At 46.1% G+C, this 16,110-nt stretch overlaps 2 protein-coding genes across 2 annotated transcripts; one reads left to right on the plus strand and one right to left on the minus strand.

Annotated features, from left to right (window-relative positions):
* The first annotated feature begins 2,962 nt into the window (after positions 1–2,962).
* On the plus strand, positions 2,963–10,139 carry RFLNB (refilin B). Its single transcript, XM_034752957.1, has 3 exons — positions 2,963–3,178; positions 5,411–5,520; positions 7,125–10,139. The coding sequence occupies exons 1-3, from the start codon at positions 2,990–2,992 to the stop codon at positions 7,453–7,455; spliced, it is 630 nt and encodes a 209-aa protein (XP_034608848.1). The 5' UTR covers positions 2,963–2,989; the 3' UTR covers positions 7,456–10,139.
* A 1,871-nt stretch (positions 10,140–12,010) lies between these two features.
* C18H17orf97 (chromosome 18 C17orf97 homolog) lies at positions 12,011–15,891 on the minus strand. The gene is made up of 2 exons (XM_034752956.1): positions 15,529–15,891; positions 12,011–12,754 (listed from the first exon to the last, which is right to left on the minus strand). Exons 1-2 carry the CDS (start codon positions 15,764–15,766, stop codon positions 12,228–12,230), a joined length of 765 nt encoding a protein of 254 aa, XP_034608847.1. The 5' UTR covers positions 15,767–15,891; the 3' UTR covers positions 12,011–12,227.
* Positions 15,892–16,110: the final 219 nt, after the last annotated feature.

The following is a 16,110-nucleotide window of genomic DNA, read 5'->3' on the forward strand; positions in this document are numbered from 1 at the left end:
TCCATTAGCCTTCCTAGCACTACAGGAGTCTGGAGACCTTTCCCTCCGCTCCTCTGTCCCCTGCACCCCCATCAACTGTGCCTCTGTAGCAGAGGCCATTTAGAAATCCAATTAACCGGACAAGTGCTATTTATATAGGACAACATTGTAAGGGTAAGTATGCCTTGGAAAGTACTGTGGCCTACACACAAAGTTGCGTCGCTTTAATGAAAAGCATGCCTTTAAACTGAATTAGTGCAACTTTGGTGTAGTTTCTCATATCAGTTTAAACCTGGTTTATATCAGTTTAGCCTGCCCTTGTAAATTTAAGCTGCTAGACAAAATGTATTTAAGACAATGTAAGTGTGCCCACAAAGGAGTTAGCACCAGATTAACTAAATCATTTTAAAATAGCCCCTTTAAGGCCTGGCCTACACCTAAAACTTAGGTCGACCTAGTTGTGTCACTCAGGGCTTGTGAAATTTTCACACCCTGAGCTCCATCGTTAGGTCGACCTAACGCTCCGCTGTATGTGGAAGGATTCCATTGACCTAGCTACCTTCTCCAAGAGAGGCAGGTTAACTACACTGAGAGAAAAAATACTTCTGTCAGTGTAGGAAGCATCTACGCTATTGCGCTGGTGCAGCACTGGAGCTCTGCTCCTGTAGTGTAGACATAATCTAAGGTAAACTGGTGCAACTTCTGTGTGCCGGCAAAGCCCTACTGGGCCGTGGTCCCACACACCCTTCACACATGTGCCTAACGTCACGCGTGTGACTCCAGTGGGACTACTCGCCCGAGTAAAGTTAAGCACGTGCAGAAGAGTTTGCAGGATAGCAGCCTGAATAAGGAGCTCAGGTTTTAGGCTCTGGGAATGCGCACTGCTGGCTGCTCTGAATAAAAACAGGGAAATTGCCAGAGGATCTCGGAGATTGCTGAAATTAAAGGAAATCGTATCCACTTGACTCCTTATAAACACCCCTCCCCTCCCCCCCCCGACCCCCTGGGCGCTGATTGAATTACGTAGCCAGACCTTTCCCCCGGCAGCTCTAGTTTAGAGTAACAGCAGAGCGATATTTTCCTCCGTCCCTCCCAAGCAGTGACAATTGGGCGCTTAGAAAGCGCTGACTTCAACCATTACACTGCAATCAGTTTGAAGAGGGGCTTCTTAGAACTCCTCCCGTGTGTGCTAGGGCAGGGAAAATGTAAACCTAGCTCCGGGTTTGCTGCTCTGAACTACCTTGGCTGGGTGGTTTCATGTTTCCATGTGGCTGCGTTTTTCATGTTTCCAGTGTGGTCATTGAGATTTTCTCCAGGGTGAATGTAAGCTGTTTAAAGCGGGAAGGAGGGTCTAGGGCAGCAGCCCTGTCTTCAGACCACCTCTGGAGTACAGTGTACACACGCCCTAGCTAGGGACCAGGCCTCTGTTTTACGATCTGCCTTTATGAGTTTAAAAAATGCGGTGACACCAAAGATAAATAATACCTTGGCAGTTATATTTCATACTTGCACATGGTCTCAGTAAATAGGCTGCTCCCCTGGAGTCACAAGATCTGAAATATATGGCCAAACGAGTGCTCGGCTGTTTGCATTAATAACTAAACCCACTTCCAAGCTGATAAAATCAGGGGAGTGACTTTGAACGGGGACAATGTGGAAGGGTGTCACGCCTGGGTTTAAAACTGTGACTCAGCCCTCTCTTGGGGTGCGCAGGATGTACAGTCATGCAGAGTGGGACTGCATAGGAGTGAATTTGGCTGTTAAATGAGGAGACGTGAAGATGTTTACAGCATAAATTATCAGGGTTACCTTTGGCCCAATTTGAAACCGCTGGGGCAGGGAGTGCTGGCTGCTGGAATGTGACTGCAGTGAAGTAGGGGCTACCAGCCCTTTGGGTCCCCAGTAGGCCAGTGTAGGAAAATCCATTTGTTTCCTCCTCTGAGGGAGACCGCAGGCAGATAAATACCCCCCTGGATTAACAGTACCTTCATGCAGGCAGGGAGAAGGGGTAGTGTCAAGCTCTGGAAGGCTGGGCAGGGCTGTGACTCTGGCTGCTTGGCCTCTGTAGACAGGGTGGAACAGCATTAGATCTTACTCCTCTTCATAACAAAAGCCAGGACAGACTCAGGGAATGGTACTGACAGGTAGCTGCATCAGCCCAGGATCCCTACTTCCCCTATTGTGCAGATTTGCTGTCTCTCTCAGCCCAGCTCTGCAGAAGTACTGACCCAGTGAGTGGTGTGTGGAGATGCCCTGGGTGAAATTCTGGCTCTGCTGAAGTCACTAGAAGTTTTGCCATTGACTTCAGTGAGGCCAGGGTTTCACCCCTTCTTCCTAAAATCCAGCCAAGCAGAATTCCCTGCAAACTTAATACCCTATAACAATGTGAGAGTCCCAGAGCAGCGTGGTGTCTCAGCTCAGCTGGAGTGGGACAGAGGCGATGTGGGTGCTGCAGGAGTCTCGGCCACGGGTCTGTTGGGTAACCTAGGGCAAGTGACTCTGCCTTTCTGTGCCTCTGTTTCCCCACCTGTGAAAGGGGGGTGATGCTACTTCCTTGCCCCACCGGGGCTGTGGTGAGTGACCTGCTCTGAGAGCCTGACCTGCAAGGCGCTGGAGAAGGGAGAGCGCTGTTTAACCCGTCATAGGGCCACATCAACAACTGGCATTTTTGTCTCGCCCTGTGCTGCACCGGAGCCCTGTAAAGCCCGGGGGAAGCAGGCTCGCTGTGGGACAGACACCATCCGAACCGCGGGGCTGGGTCTGAACCCCCCGGCCCCTGTGTGCTGGAGGCTGCGTTCAGCGTCTGGGGATTTCAGAGGGGCAGGGTCCCCCCTTCGCAGGCTGGTTCCCCCGGGCCCGAGCAGGGAGCCGCGTCCCCTCTGTGCAGCGGGGCGGAGCGGGGGGGTGGGACGCCGGGGCCCCGCCCGCTCCAATCCCCGCGGCCGGGGGCGGGCCCTGCTGCCCAGGAGCCGGCGGGCCGGGAGCGCGGCCAGTGCTGCCGGGCCGGGCCATGGTGGGGACGCTGGCGCTGCCCGAGGGGCCCGAGCCGCTGGACAGGAAGCGGCGCGGCGAGCGGGTGCTGGACAGCCCCGACTCCGGCCTGCCGCCCAGCCCCAGCCACTGGCTGCTGGCCGCCGGCCCCGAGCGCGCTGCGCCCCCCGGGCTGCCCGAGCCGGACGCCGCGGGCCAGGCGCCGCCGGTGAGTCGTGCACGGGCCGGGGCAGCGCCGCTCAGGGCGCTGGGCGTGCAGCGGAGTTGGGGGCGTATGCACGGGACAGCAGGACCCGGCAGTGTCCGGGGCTGCCAGGGGGGTGTATGGATGCATGCGCGGGGCAGCGGGACCCGGGGCTGCCAGGGGGCTGTATGGATGCATGCGCGGGGCAGCGGGACCCGGGGGTGTCCGGGCATGCATCTCTGCTAGGGGTAGCCGAGGGGCACAGGGGCGTATTGGTGCATGCCCGGGGTTGTGCTGGGGGCGCTGGGTTCAGGCTGTGAAAGTTTTTCCTTCCCGATGATCGTGCGTCCCCAGCAGGGCTCGTCCCTGGTTCCCCCTCAGCAGTGGCTGCACCTCCCGGTGTGACCGAATGTGGGTGAGGGCTCTGGTGATCAGCAGCGTCACCCTCCGCCTGTCCCCTCTCTGCAAAGATGCGGCTCCTGCCTGCAGCGTGATGCAATGCTTTGGCTCTCCTGCTCGGCGGAGTAGACAGGAGCACAGTCGAGCTCACAAATCCGCCGGTGTTTCTCGTCCGCTTGTGGTGTGCAGAGATGCCCTCGGCCGGTTCTCTCCCGCAGCGTTCCAGCCCCGCTGGCTAGAGGCGCAGCAGCTGCGAAAGCTTGATCCCTTTGATGACAGTCAGCTCCTCTCCGCAGAACTGTTTGCGCATCTTTTGGTAACAATCCCGAAGCCAGAGGGCAGGGGGTTAAGGTGGTGTGCCTGCCAGGAATATACTGGAAAGGAAAGGCTGGGTTGTTTAGCTGGCGATAGACTCTTTTTATTTAGATTTTGGTCTCAAGTCACACCAGAAGGCATCCATCCAAGCCCTGAGCATGCGTTTAAAAACCCAGTCGCAGCAGAGTGGCAGTTAGAACTGGTACAGATTTTCACCTGGAAGAATGCATCTAGACAAGAGAGAAGTCGAAAACAAGTGACCCCTTCACCCAGTACTGCTGCTGCTTTACTGTTTAATTTATCTGTGCAGGGGCTGTACCCACAAAGTGCCCAGCACCCTCTTGGCATGATGGCAGTACAGACATCAGTACCAGTGGCTGGTGGCGGAATTGTAGAATCATGAAACTGAGTTATTCATTTACAACACCTCCCAGCTTTCTGCCTGTGACAAGAATTCCATACAGCCTGTCACTCTTGCACACAGACTGTCTGGAGTCACTTTCCACCAGGCCTTTTTAAAGGTCTGTCGCACACTCAGATCTTGCCGAAGTGAAAGCCACAAACTGGCTCCTAAGGTATAGGGGGCCAGGGGTGAATTCTGGGGTCTGATTTTTTTTCAAAGGTGCTGAGTACCTGCATCGTTCGCTAATTTCACTTGGAGTTTGGGGTGCTCATTACCTCTGAAAACCAGGCCTTTTATTGTAGATACCGGACACCTCACTGGCTCATCTAGATCAAAGATGTGTTTGTTAAGATAATGCAGGGAAAAGGGAGAACAGCTTAGAAATGCCAAAGATTGAACCATAAGATTCTCGTAACATCCAGGGGTCTTAAAGGAGCATTCCCAAAGCTGTATTCAGGAAAAGCAGAATTCGTCTGCTTGGAGGTGCTGTGCTAGCCTCAGCACGCAGACCATTCTCCTCCTCCTTCCCAGCTGGGGCGCCTTGGCAGCAGGGAAAGCGCCTCACAGTCCATATGGTGCTGTAAGAGAGGAGACGGTGGACTTCTCCATTCCTGGAGAAACCCCAAGCTAGAAAGTTCCCCCCTTCCTGCAGCGCATGTACATACTGGATGCAGCTGAGCTTGGGAAATAGGGAGCCGGGAAGGCTGTTCGGAAGTTCATGGAACTTAATAACCTGTGAAGGTTTCTCTTGCAATTGATGTATATAATTGACCGATGAATCCTGTGTTGAGAGGTTTCATACACACTTTGCAAAATATTAATGATGATAAACCCAAACATAAATCCCCGTAGCAGGCAGTTTACATGACACCATGCTACCCCTGGAGGATGTACTGACTCCAGCCCCTCGCGGTGGGGAAGGACCTTTTCTGTATGAAGGCCCCCGAAGTACCAGGCACACCTATTGTGTAAATCCGTGGGTCTCCGTGGAAGTCAATGGAACTGTCAGTCATTTACAGATAAGTCTGTTTTGGGTAATGTTAACTTTATCCTTGACATAGGAGGTGACTAAACATCCATCCCCTCCTGGGATTGTACTGAATTGCTATATTAAAGGGACTCTCTTTGCACTTTTGCAGAATGCTGTGTTCTCTCCCAACCCACTGCTCTCCAGCTGCCCTGCGAGGTTATGCGCTTTATCCTTTGGCGAAGGAGTTGAGTTTGACCCTCTGCCACCAAAGGAAATAAGGTAAATATAGCATTACAATCAGTTAGTGTTTAAACTTCCCCTTCCCAGGGGCATAGGACGCAGTAAAGATTTAACAGTTACTGTGCAAAGGAGCAATAGGATTTATCAATGTGTGCCTTCGATGCAAGCTCAGTTATTTGTAGGACTGTATAGTTCCACCCAGCCAGTACATTCCTCCACTTATGCCTTCACCCAGCCCTTTGCAAAGGAGTGTTCTGTCTCCTTTAACCACCCCGAAGAAGAATTTTCAAGGGAAGGCTTCCCCTGTCTCTTTATTATGCTTCTTAGTTCATTATACAGCTGCTAAATCTTGGGTTCTGTTTAATAACTTGAAAGGTAATCACGAGCAAAGATCTTCAAAGGGAGTAGCTTTCTAAAGGGTTGTTTTATTAGCGGAAAGGAATTCCACTTTCTTAAGCTGATGGTTTTATAGTAGAAGGTTCTATCTTATCAGCAAGAGGTAATCCTGTGAACTGGAGGGAAAAGCTAATATTTCGAGATGTGGAATTTTTTTAATACACTGCCTCAGTTCATAGTATGTGAATTATTCCTCTGGACATAATTTTGCAGTAAAAAGGAACAAAGTTTCCCTTTCTATAGGCATAAGTAGAACAATCATATTGATCAAACAGCACTCTGATAGATAGGAGGATTTAAAAAATTTTCACTAGTGTTGACAAAGGACCCAATCCTGAGGTTGGAATTGACGCTTGGTACCATGCAGGATCAGGCCCGGCGTGAAGCTGAGAGGGAAAATCTTTTTCGGTGCACACAGGCTTCCAGTCCCATCTCATATTACAAACCCAGACATTCTTGATATTAATTTTCATATCAGAAATGCTCAATACACTAATTGTATTATTTTTCGGCCAGTCGAGTCCATGGTGGTTTTTCTCATGGAAACAAGTGGGTATAATTGTATTTGCCTTGGCTGATGACCCCAAGGATGGGGAAGGATAAAGAACTCCCATAGGACCCTTGATGGATAAGAATACAGAAAACAGCATCTGCTTCCATGGGAGCTGCAAGGGGTCGACAGCTATGAAAATCAGGCCACAGGGAGTCTAAATGGATCTAGGTGCCTGGTTGGGCTGCCAGAGTCTGAAAAGGGTTGTTTAGGCCCCACCAGGCTAAGAAGATGGTTAAACTGATGGCATTTCTGGAAATTCCAATAGAAAAGGAGATCCTGCCTAGAGCTTGTGCTTGGACAAACAATGAAAACGCCAGACGTGCTACAAGCAGAAGGTGGTTTTCCTCTACCCCTAAATGGAAAGAGAGAGATCAGTGGGAAAATATATATTTTAAATAAAAAAAGCTTTGGACTAGGAATCCTAGTGTTTATCCAGCACTTCTCATCCATGGATCTCAAAGCACTTGACAAAGGAGATCAGGATTGTCAGCCCCATTTTACAGATGAGGAAACTGAGGCCCAGAGAGAGGAAGTGGCTAGCCCAAGGTCATATGGCTGGGAATGGAACCCCTTGTGCCCTAGCTAGGAGATCATCTTGCCTCCCATAGTGTCTTTGGCTAGCTACATCTCCCAGTGAGCACTGGCCGCTAGAGCGAAGTGAGATTCACACTAGGGTCTCTCTTGTGTGTTTCAGGTACACCTCCTCGGTGAAGTATGACTCAGAGAAGCACTTCATCGATGATGTCTATATGCCTGTGGGGTTAGGCATTTCCTCGTGCAGCCAAACGGTCGTCTGCATCCCTGATTGCACATGGCGCAGTTACAAAGCCGAGGTCCACTTTGAGCCTCGGAACAAGCCCCTGCGTTTCGCCAGCACCACCATTGTTTACCCAAAGCACACCAAAACTGTGTACACCACCACTCTGGATTACAACTGCAGGAAGTCCATGCGGCGGTTCTTGTCCAGCATAGAGCTGGAGTCTGCAGAATACCCTGGGAATGATTACCTCCTGGATGGCTGCTGACTGACACCTGTCTCTCTTGCTATGATCCATCCTAGTTCCTTTCTACTGTACTGTACTAACTCTCCACTAGCTAAAGTGGGTAAAAAAACCTAATTGCCCAGTCACTCTAAGGGAACCTTACCTGTCGCTACCTCTGACCCAGCTCATAAATTCAGCTTTAAGCGTCAAAATGGCCTGCATTTAATTTTCTATGGGAATTTAGCTTTTCGAGATACCAGTTTATCCTCCTTTAGAGCTGCTGATTCCCTCCCCTGTTCCCACGTTGCAGTAATCGGGTGAAAATAAGGGAAATGTTTCCAAAGAGGAAAAGTTAATTGCTCTTTCACAGATAAGGGAGCGTCTGGGACAGTGGAAAAATGTACATGATCTTCATGCTGATGTGTAAAACCAATGACAATTCTCTTGCTGCAGAAAATTTAGCAGATAATTCAGCCACTTGTAAACAGCCATAATTAATTTCAGCTTTGGTCACAGGACCCTGGTAAAGCAGAAAGTGCTGATATCCTTTGGCATAGGCTAGCGGATGGGAAATCCACAATTTTATATTTAAGCAGATGTTTTTTAATCGCATTCATGCCTGTTTTTAAAGATGTTTCCTTTAAGGGGTGGGGTGTGTGTGGAAAAAGTTTTGATTAGAGCAAGAGTTAAATTGCATTTGGGTAGCTGTAGGCAATCGGCATAGAAGGAACTGGGTTATCTTTCTTCCGGGTCCCCTAATCTTACAGAACATCTTGTGTACTTCTCAGTTAGTTAACCCAGCCTCAAACTTGTGCAACTATTTGTCAGTGCAGCAGATACTAGAATTTGCAGGCACTGTACTGTAACTTGTGAAAAATATTATGCAGAAAATTATCTCTATGGGGTGATGAATTTTGGAAAGCCAAGTGTAGACATCCGCTAGTGTCAAACCGCTAGTATCTGGTATGTGCTAATGCTGGCACTGTTTCTCACTCAAGTGGAGCTACAACAGTGGGAGAATGTTAGGAAATCCACAGTGTGGAGGTCATAAAGTGGAAGTAGAAACCTGGGAATCCAGCAGCATCACCTAGGGTACGTGGGAGTGACTTGCCAAGAAAGGCATTGATTGCGACAAAGGGAATGCAAAATTGTCAACTGGCTAGATCCACCGCCATGCCTGTGCTTTCCCTGTTGCACTTCACAAAGATCATTATTCTGTCTCAGTTTTTCGATCTGATGGTGTTGATGATTTCACTGGGGCAAGGAAGGTCTTCCATACCCAGCAGCGTCCTGAGCAGCCCTGCAGTAACACATCAGAGTGCATTTCAGCTGGAGATCACTGAGGGTTGGGGAGTGGGCAGGAGAGAGGTGGTGAGAATAATCACTTCAGAATAACCTGCACCTTAACATTGTCTTTGTCACACTTTCATGCACTTTGACCAAACAGAAGGTGTGGCTTTCTAAATCTCCAAAATCGTTGTATCTTTGTTGAAAGAGAGGAGAGCAGCATGGAAAGTGCATGCTTTCGAAGATGTGGCTTGTACTCTTTGTTGGTGTAGTAGTGATATTGTGGATGTTCCACAGAAGCCGGCTCATGTCTTTTTTTGATATATCTCCCCCAACTCAGATGGGGCAAAATTCATCCCTCTTTAGAGCAACAACCCAAGACCACCTCTCAAAAGGGGACTTCTGTAGGGCATCGGGACAAGGGAAAATGTCATCAGTAGAGAGCAAGGAATGCAGAATGTGTGCTGGCTGGAGATTATTATTGGGGCTGCAGTAAGATAGATCCTGCAGTTTTACAAATGGCATGTGCAGAGGTATATTCTGCAGTGTGCTACTAATGTGAGCTGAAATGATTCAAGAGACTGAAAGTGCAATGGAAGAGGGGATTTGTTGGGTTTTTTTGTTTTGCCTATTGATTCCCTTGAATCAGTTGTTTCTTTAAACCTTGTTTCCTGCCCTAAAACATTTCCAAGGGAGACTTGGAATGCTGAATTTAAATAGCCATCCCCATAAGAGACTATGGGTACAGGGATTCTGACCAGACCTTTGACCCCACTGAAGCTATTGGAACTGCATGGGGTGTGAATCAGGGCCAGAACTACCAACATGACTAGGATAGCCTAGTACCAAATGCACTGAATCTAGTCTGTACTATTTAAGAAATGCTAATTACATTCCCACTAAGACCATTCCTTAAGTGTTTGCCAAAAGTGCAGTCATGACAGGGCACAAGCCAACCTCTGTGTGTAGGGGTTTCAAACATAACTTCTCTGTTGGACAGGTTATTCCATTATTGCTAACTTGTACTTTCCTCCTGCCACTGTAGGAGACAGGATACTGGACTAGAATGGATGCCTGGTTTACTCCACATCACTGTTCCCCTGAATCCATTACAAGATTTTGGAGAGAAGTTTTATTTTAAAATTGTAACCATGACCTGTTCCAAGTTAAATTAGAAATAACACTTACACTATGGTTTGACACAACACATGCTTTAAAAACACAGATTTATTGATGTTCCTCTTTAAAAAGATGGTAACTGATGGAAGATGCTTTTTAAAAAATTCAGATTACTATATTGCAACACCTTGGTTCTCACTGTGCAAGATCCAATACATTCTGCTGTCTGTGACATGATTTCCCCCCCCCCCCCAAAAAAAAACAACAAAGTTTTAATTTGCTTTATCTCATTTAACTAGTAATAAATTATATGAAAACCATAATTGTAGGGAAGTCTCTTTTTAACTGAAGCCTTATTGGTTGTTGATGGGTCTTGAATGCGAACTAGAGTCACAAATGGCTGGTTCATCTCTACTGCATTAACTCTGGCTGGCTGGGAGTTATTACTGAAATTAGTGGGTAAGTACGGTGTGGAAGAGTTAGATATCATTTATTACACGATTTACTTAGAACTAAAGACTTAATATATTCAGCTGATCTTAGATCCTGTTTCTTTTATCAGACTTGATTGTTGCTAAATTCTCTAAGCCATATCAAGTATAAAATTGCCTATACAAATATAATACAAATGCTATGGCTTCATGAGTTTAGTAAGACACTTGAAGATGTTCTTTTAAGACAATTGGAAATTCTCCCCACAGCATGTATTTCACATCTGGTACCATTTTATTCCTAAGGAGCTAGTTCTGGTTTCTGATATGTATTTTGCCACATATTGCAAACAAAGCAGTTGTTGTTTTCAAATGAACTGAGTATTTAAACAGACAAAACTCTTTTGATTGTGGATTTTTTTTTAAATGGGGGTGGGGATAGTCCAGGTGCTCTGATGGGCATAGTATATAAAAAGTTATTGGAATGTATTCTATATTTAAAAAAAAATTGATTTGTGACAAGCTGTTCTTGTCAGAGAACTCTAACTTATGTGTCTGGATGCCTACTGTCTTGTTAAATGCTTCTGACTTTCCAGGCTTGTGGATTTTTTTTTTTTTAAATATCGATAGAAGGGTAGGAATTGATGCAACAGAATACCAATTCTTTAATTCATAATAGAGTTTTTTGTGTACTTTTTTCGCTGCTCATTTGCCCACCCCTTTGCATAAGCGCTTGGTTTTCAAGTAATGACATTGTTGGAATCTAGTGAGTCTTGAAACAGAATATATTTATAAAGAACCAACCTGCCATTGCAAAAGTGCCAGTGGCATTATGCAGCCAATTAAAGGCAATAGGATTAGAGGATCATTCAGTGATAAAATATTAAAGAAAACAGAGGAGTCCTATGCATATAAGACAATAGTTGTTAGAAAAGACCAGTGCATTCAAATAGCGTTTAAGAAGTATTTTTAAATCAAAGGAACATATTTCCGAGCAGGTAGAGGGAAGTTACGAGAACTTATTATCTCTCTTCTTTCAGATGCATGGTCTTTTTTTCCCCAAAACATCTCCTTTTGTCTGCCCTTGGCTATTTTTTAATATTCTAATATTGTAAAAGTATTCTGAGGAAGTCGTATGAAAGACATTACTGTGTGTGTGATGAAAAGCAAGGGCATCTGAAAGGCTGATGGAATGGGCGGGGAAGCCTATTAAGTGAAAGACTAATGATTTTTTTGTTTTGTTTTGTTAATTTTGGCCACCGATGCAGAAGACACCCAGAGCCATGTTGCTGCAGCAATCACGGTATTGACAAGGACAATCCTGTCACTTGAGAAAAGGGCACTTTTCAATTTAGTGCACTTTGTTTCTGATTTAAATCTCCGAGTTCAGGGAGCAATACAATAAGTTTTTGTAACAGAAGAAAGTAGTATTGTCTAGCAAGATTGCCATAAGAGCAAGCCAGGCACTGAGACCTGGATTTTAATCCTGATTCTGCAATGCATCTGACCTTAGGCAAGCCTATCTGCATATCACTTACTCTAGTCTCTATGCACAGTATCAAATCACTTAGCTACTTACTGCCTCAATTTCCCCATCTGCAACATGGGCTAACATCTGCCCACTTCACAGAGGTACTGTGAGGCTTAATGCATTCGTGTTTGAAAAGCACTGAGATAATCCAGTAAGACACTGCTATTTATGAATAACGTCTGAGCAGTAAGAGGGTACTTGAGGGCAGAGTAGTAGGATGTAGAGAACCTTTTAATAAAACCATCAAAATAATTGTTTTATTGTCCACTTTCCATGTAGAGTTTTATAACAGGTCTGGCAGAAGTAAATGGAATACCCTGTTAGTATGGGGAATAAATCCCACTAACAACATTGCTGTGAACAAAGGTATATACAAAGTTTCAAAGTGACGGTTTTGTTGCCGTTACTGTTTTAAATACAGATATAAAATAGAGAACAATACTGGTTTACACAACTTCCTGAGAAATATTTGGTAATGCTGCTGGTTGCAGTTCAGACACTTTAGTAGCTAGCTCAGCATTCAGGACCTCTTCTTTATTTTCCTGAAAATAAGGACTGGAGCGATCCTCCTGACATATTGTCTGAACACTGTTTGTGTATGGATCTTTGGTTTGAAGTAATGGGAAATGCTTCAGAGTCAAACATGGCTCTGTGGGTAGCTGTTGCTGGACATATAACCCGTAGCGTTTCCTTCTGTTCAGTTTATAGATACGCAGCCTTTCTTCCTCAGCAGCAGGATCTTCAAGAATCCCATCCCACCGAAGGCTTTCATTGATCTGATCAGAAATGTCCTGCTCTGTTTGGGTAGAGCCTGAAGTATTGGAAGCTGATAATAAAAACTTATTTATTTCTGCATCAATGTGAATCCCCTTGACAGCATTTTGTGCTAGGTCAGGATCCTTCCTGACGCTTAGTATTTCAAGTAACTGAGCAGAGAGGGTCTGATGCTTCCTGCTTTTGCTGTGATGTTTATCTGGTGAAATGAGAAATAATATTAACCGAGAGCTTATACGGCATCACTGTCACCTGGGCTTTACTGTTCACAAGGTGATGAGAAAGATACAGATAAAAAATCATTAAACATAGCACAGACTCACTGCCAAGAAACCAGATTTGTTAACAAAATATCAATCACATAAGAGCTCGTTGTTGAGGGGAAATATGTATTTAGCTCAATGACTGACACCATTTATAGAACTACTGTACTCATATAAAATGTACGTAAGCAGAACTTTTAACATACTCATAACACTTTGATACCAGCATCATGCCCATTGGACCAGTGTGACTATTGCGTTTTGTAAAGTAGTTGTGTGCACTTTAGTATTGTGTTTTTTTCCAATGTGAATGTTACACATTTGAGTTAAAAGAATGGCAGAAACTGAAATGAGAAATTGTGGCCATTTGTTGAATACCACCTCAGGCTTTTAATGCTCTGCTAACCAGGGAAATGAGATAGTCCTTGTGCCAAAAAGTTTACAGTCCTAAACTAGAGAAAGTTTTCATAAATCCTCCCTCAAAAAATCAGATTGAGAGTTTCCCTGCTACAACTAGGATTAATTTCAGTTTTAATTTGTCTCCCCAGTTAAAGGGCTAGTGAACAGATACTACTGAGGAAAAATGTCTCTTGCAAGCTGTGCTGGAGCTATTTTTTAAAGTCTTGCCCCATTTAGGCCTCAGCTTCCACCAATGGTTATTCTAACTAGCTTTTGCCATTGTAATAAATTAGTCCTGCTTCCTTCTAAAGTTTAAACTTCACAGAATAGTCAGATTTTTTAGAAATCCCTGATGTTTTAGTAATGTTATTTTAATAAGATGCCTGACATAACTTTAATAGTTCTGTTTCTTTACATGATTGAAGAAAACCTCTCCCATTAAGAAGTTTTGAAATTAACCCTCACTCTGTTGGTGTATTAGCAAGCCAAATACTGTTCATTAGAGGTCAGATAAATTTTGACTCGCATCAATTAAATGTTGAACATTCAACCAACTGTAGTTTAGCTCTGTGGAAAAAAAAATCAAAAATATATCCAGCTACCTCAAATCTTGTAGCAGGTTTGTGAAACTACCTACTCTCCAACAGATGTCCTATGCCTCCTACAGTCCACATGAGGGAGCTACATGTACTTCCAATAAACCATTTGTTTAACATAAAGCAAAGGCTACAACAAAAAGTACTAACAGGCTATAAGTCTAGGTGGAGGTTCTAAAATGTATAAGATTCCTTCTCACCAAAAGCCCAAACTTATTTCCTGGGATCTACAGCAGCTAATCTTTTTTTTTTTTTTTAACCTATGACTGTACAGTAGTGAAAAAGGATGTCTAATTATCCCACTATAATAGTAGTTTTCTACACTATGAACAGGTAGGTAAATAAAGCCAATCTCAACTCAAGACTGTGTGTGGTTCTATATTTATAGCTACCCATTCCAAAATATTACCCACGCTCTGTGACGTTCCCCTAGGGTTATCTGGATTGGTGATCTGCTAGGTCACTCCAATCCTCTACTCTGGGAGCCAGCCTTCCCTGCTCTGCTGTGAGAACCCCCACTCCTGGCTGTTCACGCACAGCCTCTGGCATGTAAGCTGCTTGGATTGTGCATCTGAATGACTAGCCAATATCTCTGGTCCCAGACACAACCCTATGAACCTCTGTCTTGCAGTGTCCAGCTATGCCCGCTGAGATTTTAAGTGATTATAAGTCAAAGCATAACAAGTCAGATTTGGTCAGATGAAATAAAAGCAAAATACATTCTAAGCTGCTCTTAACACTTTCAGTGCCCTCACAAACTTCGATGCTTTTCACCACAGGCTGGCTGGTTGCCCTTCAGCCAGGCTTTCACCTTTGATCAGCGCTTCAGTTGCTTGGTGTGGTGGTGTCTGTAGATGGAGGTGGAAGAGAGAGGAAGAGCATGGCAAAGGGAAGGGGGTGACTCACTTGAGAGTCCAACAGATCCTTTGTTGCTGCCTAGGCTAGTGTCCTTTGTTCCTGTGAGGCTGGGCTGGGTTTGTCCAATACATGCCCTGATGAGGTCTGAACTGCCCCTCGGTTCCTGGACAGTTTTGCCTGGGCTTGTTTTAAGCCATGAGGACACATTTTCAGCCTCATAACTATATACATTAAATTACAACCTATAACATTATTATAACAACAATGCTCAGTGCATCATGAGCCTTCCAAAGACACCAGACATGACAAACTTTGCATTGGGTACCACACAATCATAAGGATGAACATGGGAGTGTAGGGTGTTCCTCTGAAGTACAGAGCTTCACACCCTCCAACACACACACACGGGTATAGCAGGCAATCTATACGTATGCTGGCTGGTCAATACACACAATCAGTAATTATACCCATAACTCTAAAGGTGATAACGCACTTCCCTCACTAACAGCAGGGACAGCAAAGTGGAGACAGACTTGATTCTCCACTACCTTACCCTTTGTTTGGTCATGTGCACCAGGCAAAGGGCATAAAACTGCCATTCTCATTTGGTAGCATGTTCCATAGACTGCGCTGGTGTAAGTGATGGTCCAAGGCACTGGAGCATTGGGCCCACTGGAGCTAGCGATATGTTATGCAAAAGCCAACCTGGCCATAGCCAGAAGCAGTGTGGCCTTTGAGAAGTGACAGCTGCTTTCCATCATACACACCTGCCTCCCATCCACTCCTTGCAGGCTGTGCCCCCATCCTCCAGGTGCTGTGCCCACTGGCACCCATTGCTATAACACTGCATTGCTAACCTGTCTCATCAGAGGCGGAGGGGCTGCTGCCATGCCCGCTGCTCCTGGTGTTACTGTCATCCTGGTCTGCTTTCTTTTTCTTCTTCTTCTGTGGCTTCTTCTTGCCTGTGGCCTGTGGTAGGGATGAGGATGGCGTAGGGGTTAGGATCCCCTTACCTGGCTGCTTGCTGCTGGCCTTGCCTTTCTCCTTCCCAAGCAGCAATTCCTGCACCCCCTTGCATCCTGGACTCTCCTGCATGGGGCACACCCTGGCTCTCACACTGAGCTACTGCTGAGCCTGCAAATAGGGGGAAAGACTTGTTGAAGGGCCTTTCGGTGCCCCCTTCATCTGCTGCAAAGTCCACCATCATCTTCCTAGCGCAGGGCCCACACATCCCACACAGTCCATTCAGTTCACCTCCTTCCACATCACCCTTCCCCCAAGCCTCCAACTCTTTCCCTCTGCGTCTTACTCCTTAGAGCCCTCAGGACCTGACTCCAGAGACCCCCCCCCCCCCCTGAGTCCCCCCAGTCCCTGCCCCCTTGATCACACACCTAGTGAGCTGTCATCTCTCTCGACCCCCAGTCCATGTCCCTCGGGCC

Source organism: Trachemys scripta, chromosome 18 (genome assembly GCF_013100865.1).
Source record: "Trachemys scripta elegans isolate TJP31775 chromosome 18, CAS_Tse_1.0, whole genome shotgun sequence".
Taxonomy (NCBI): Eukaryota; Metazoa; Chordata; order Testudines; family Emydidae; genus Trachemys; species Trachemys scripta.

Coding starts and splice junctions, on each gene's coding strand:
- RFLNB (XM_034752957.1), top strand. CDS start 2,990: ATGGTGGGGACGCTGGCGCTGCCCGAGGGGCCCGAGCCGCTGGACAGG. Junction 3,179..5,410: donor CCGCGGGCCAGGCGCCGCCG/GTGAGTCGTGCA, acceptor GCACTTTTGCAG/AATGCTGTGTTCTCTCCCAA. Junction 5,521..7,124: donor CTGCCACCAAAGGAAATAAG/GTAAATATAGCA, acceptor TGTGTGTTTCAG/GTACACCTCCTCGGTGAAGT.
- C18H17orf97 (XM_034752956.1), bottom strand. CDS start 15,766: ATGCAGGAGAGTCCAGGATGCAAGGGGGTGCAGGAATTGCTGCTTGGG. Junction 12,755..15,528: donor CTCCGCCTCTGATGAGACAG/GTTAGCAATGCA, acceptor TCATTTCACCAG/ATAAACATCACAGCAAAAGC.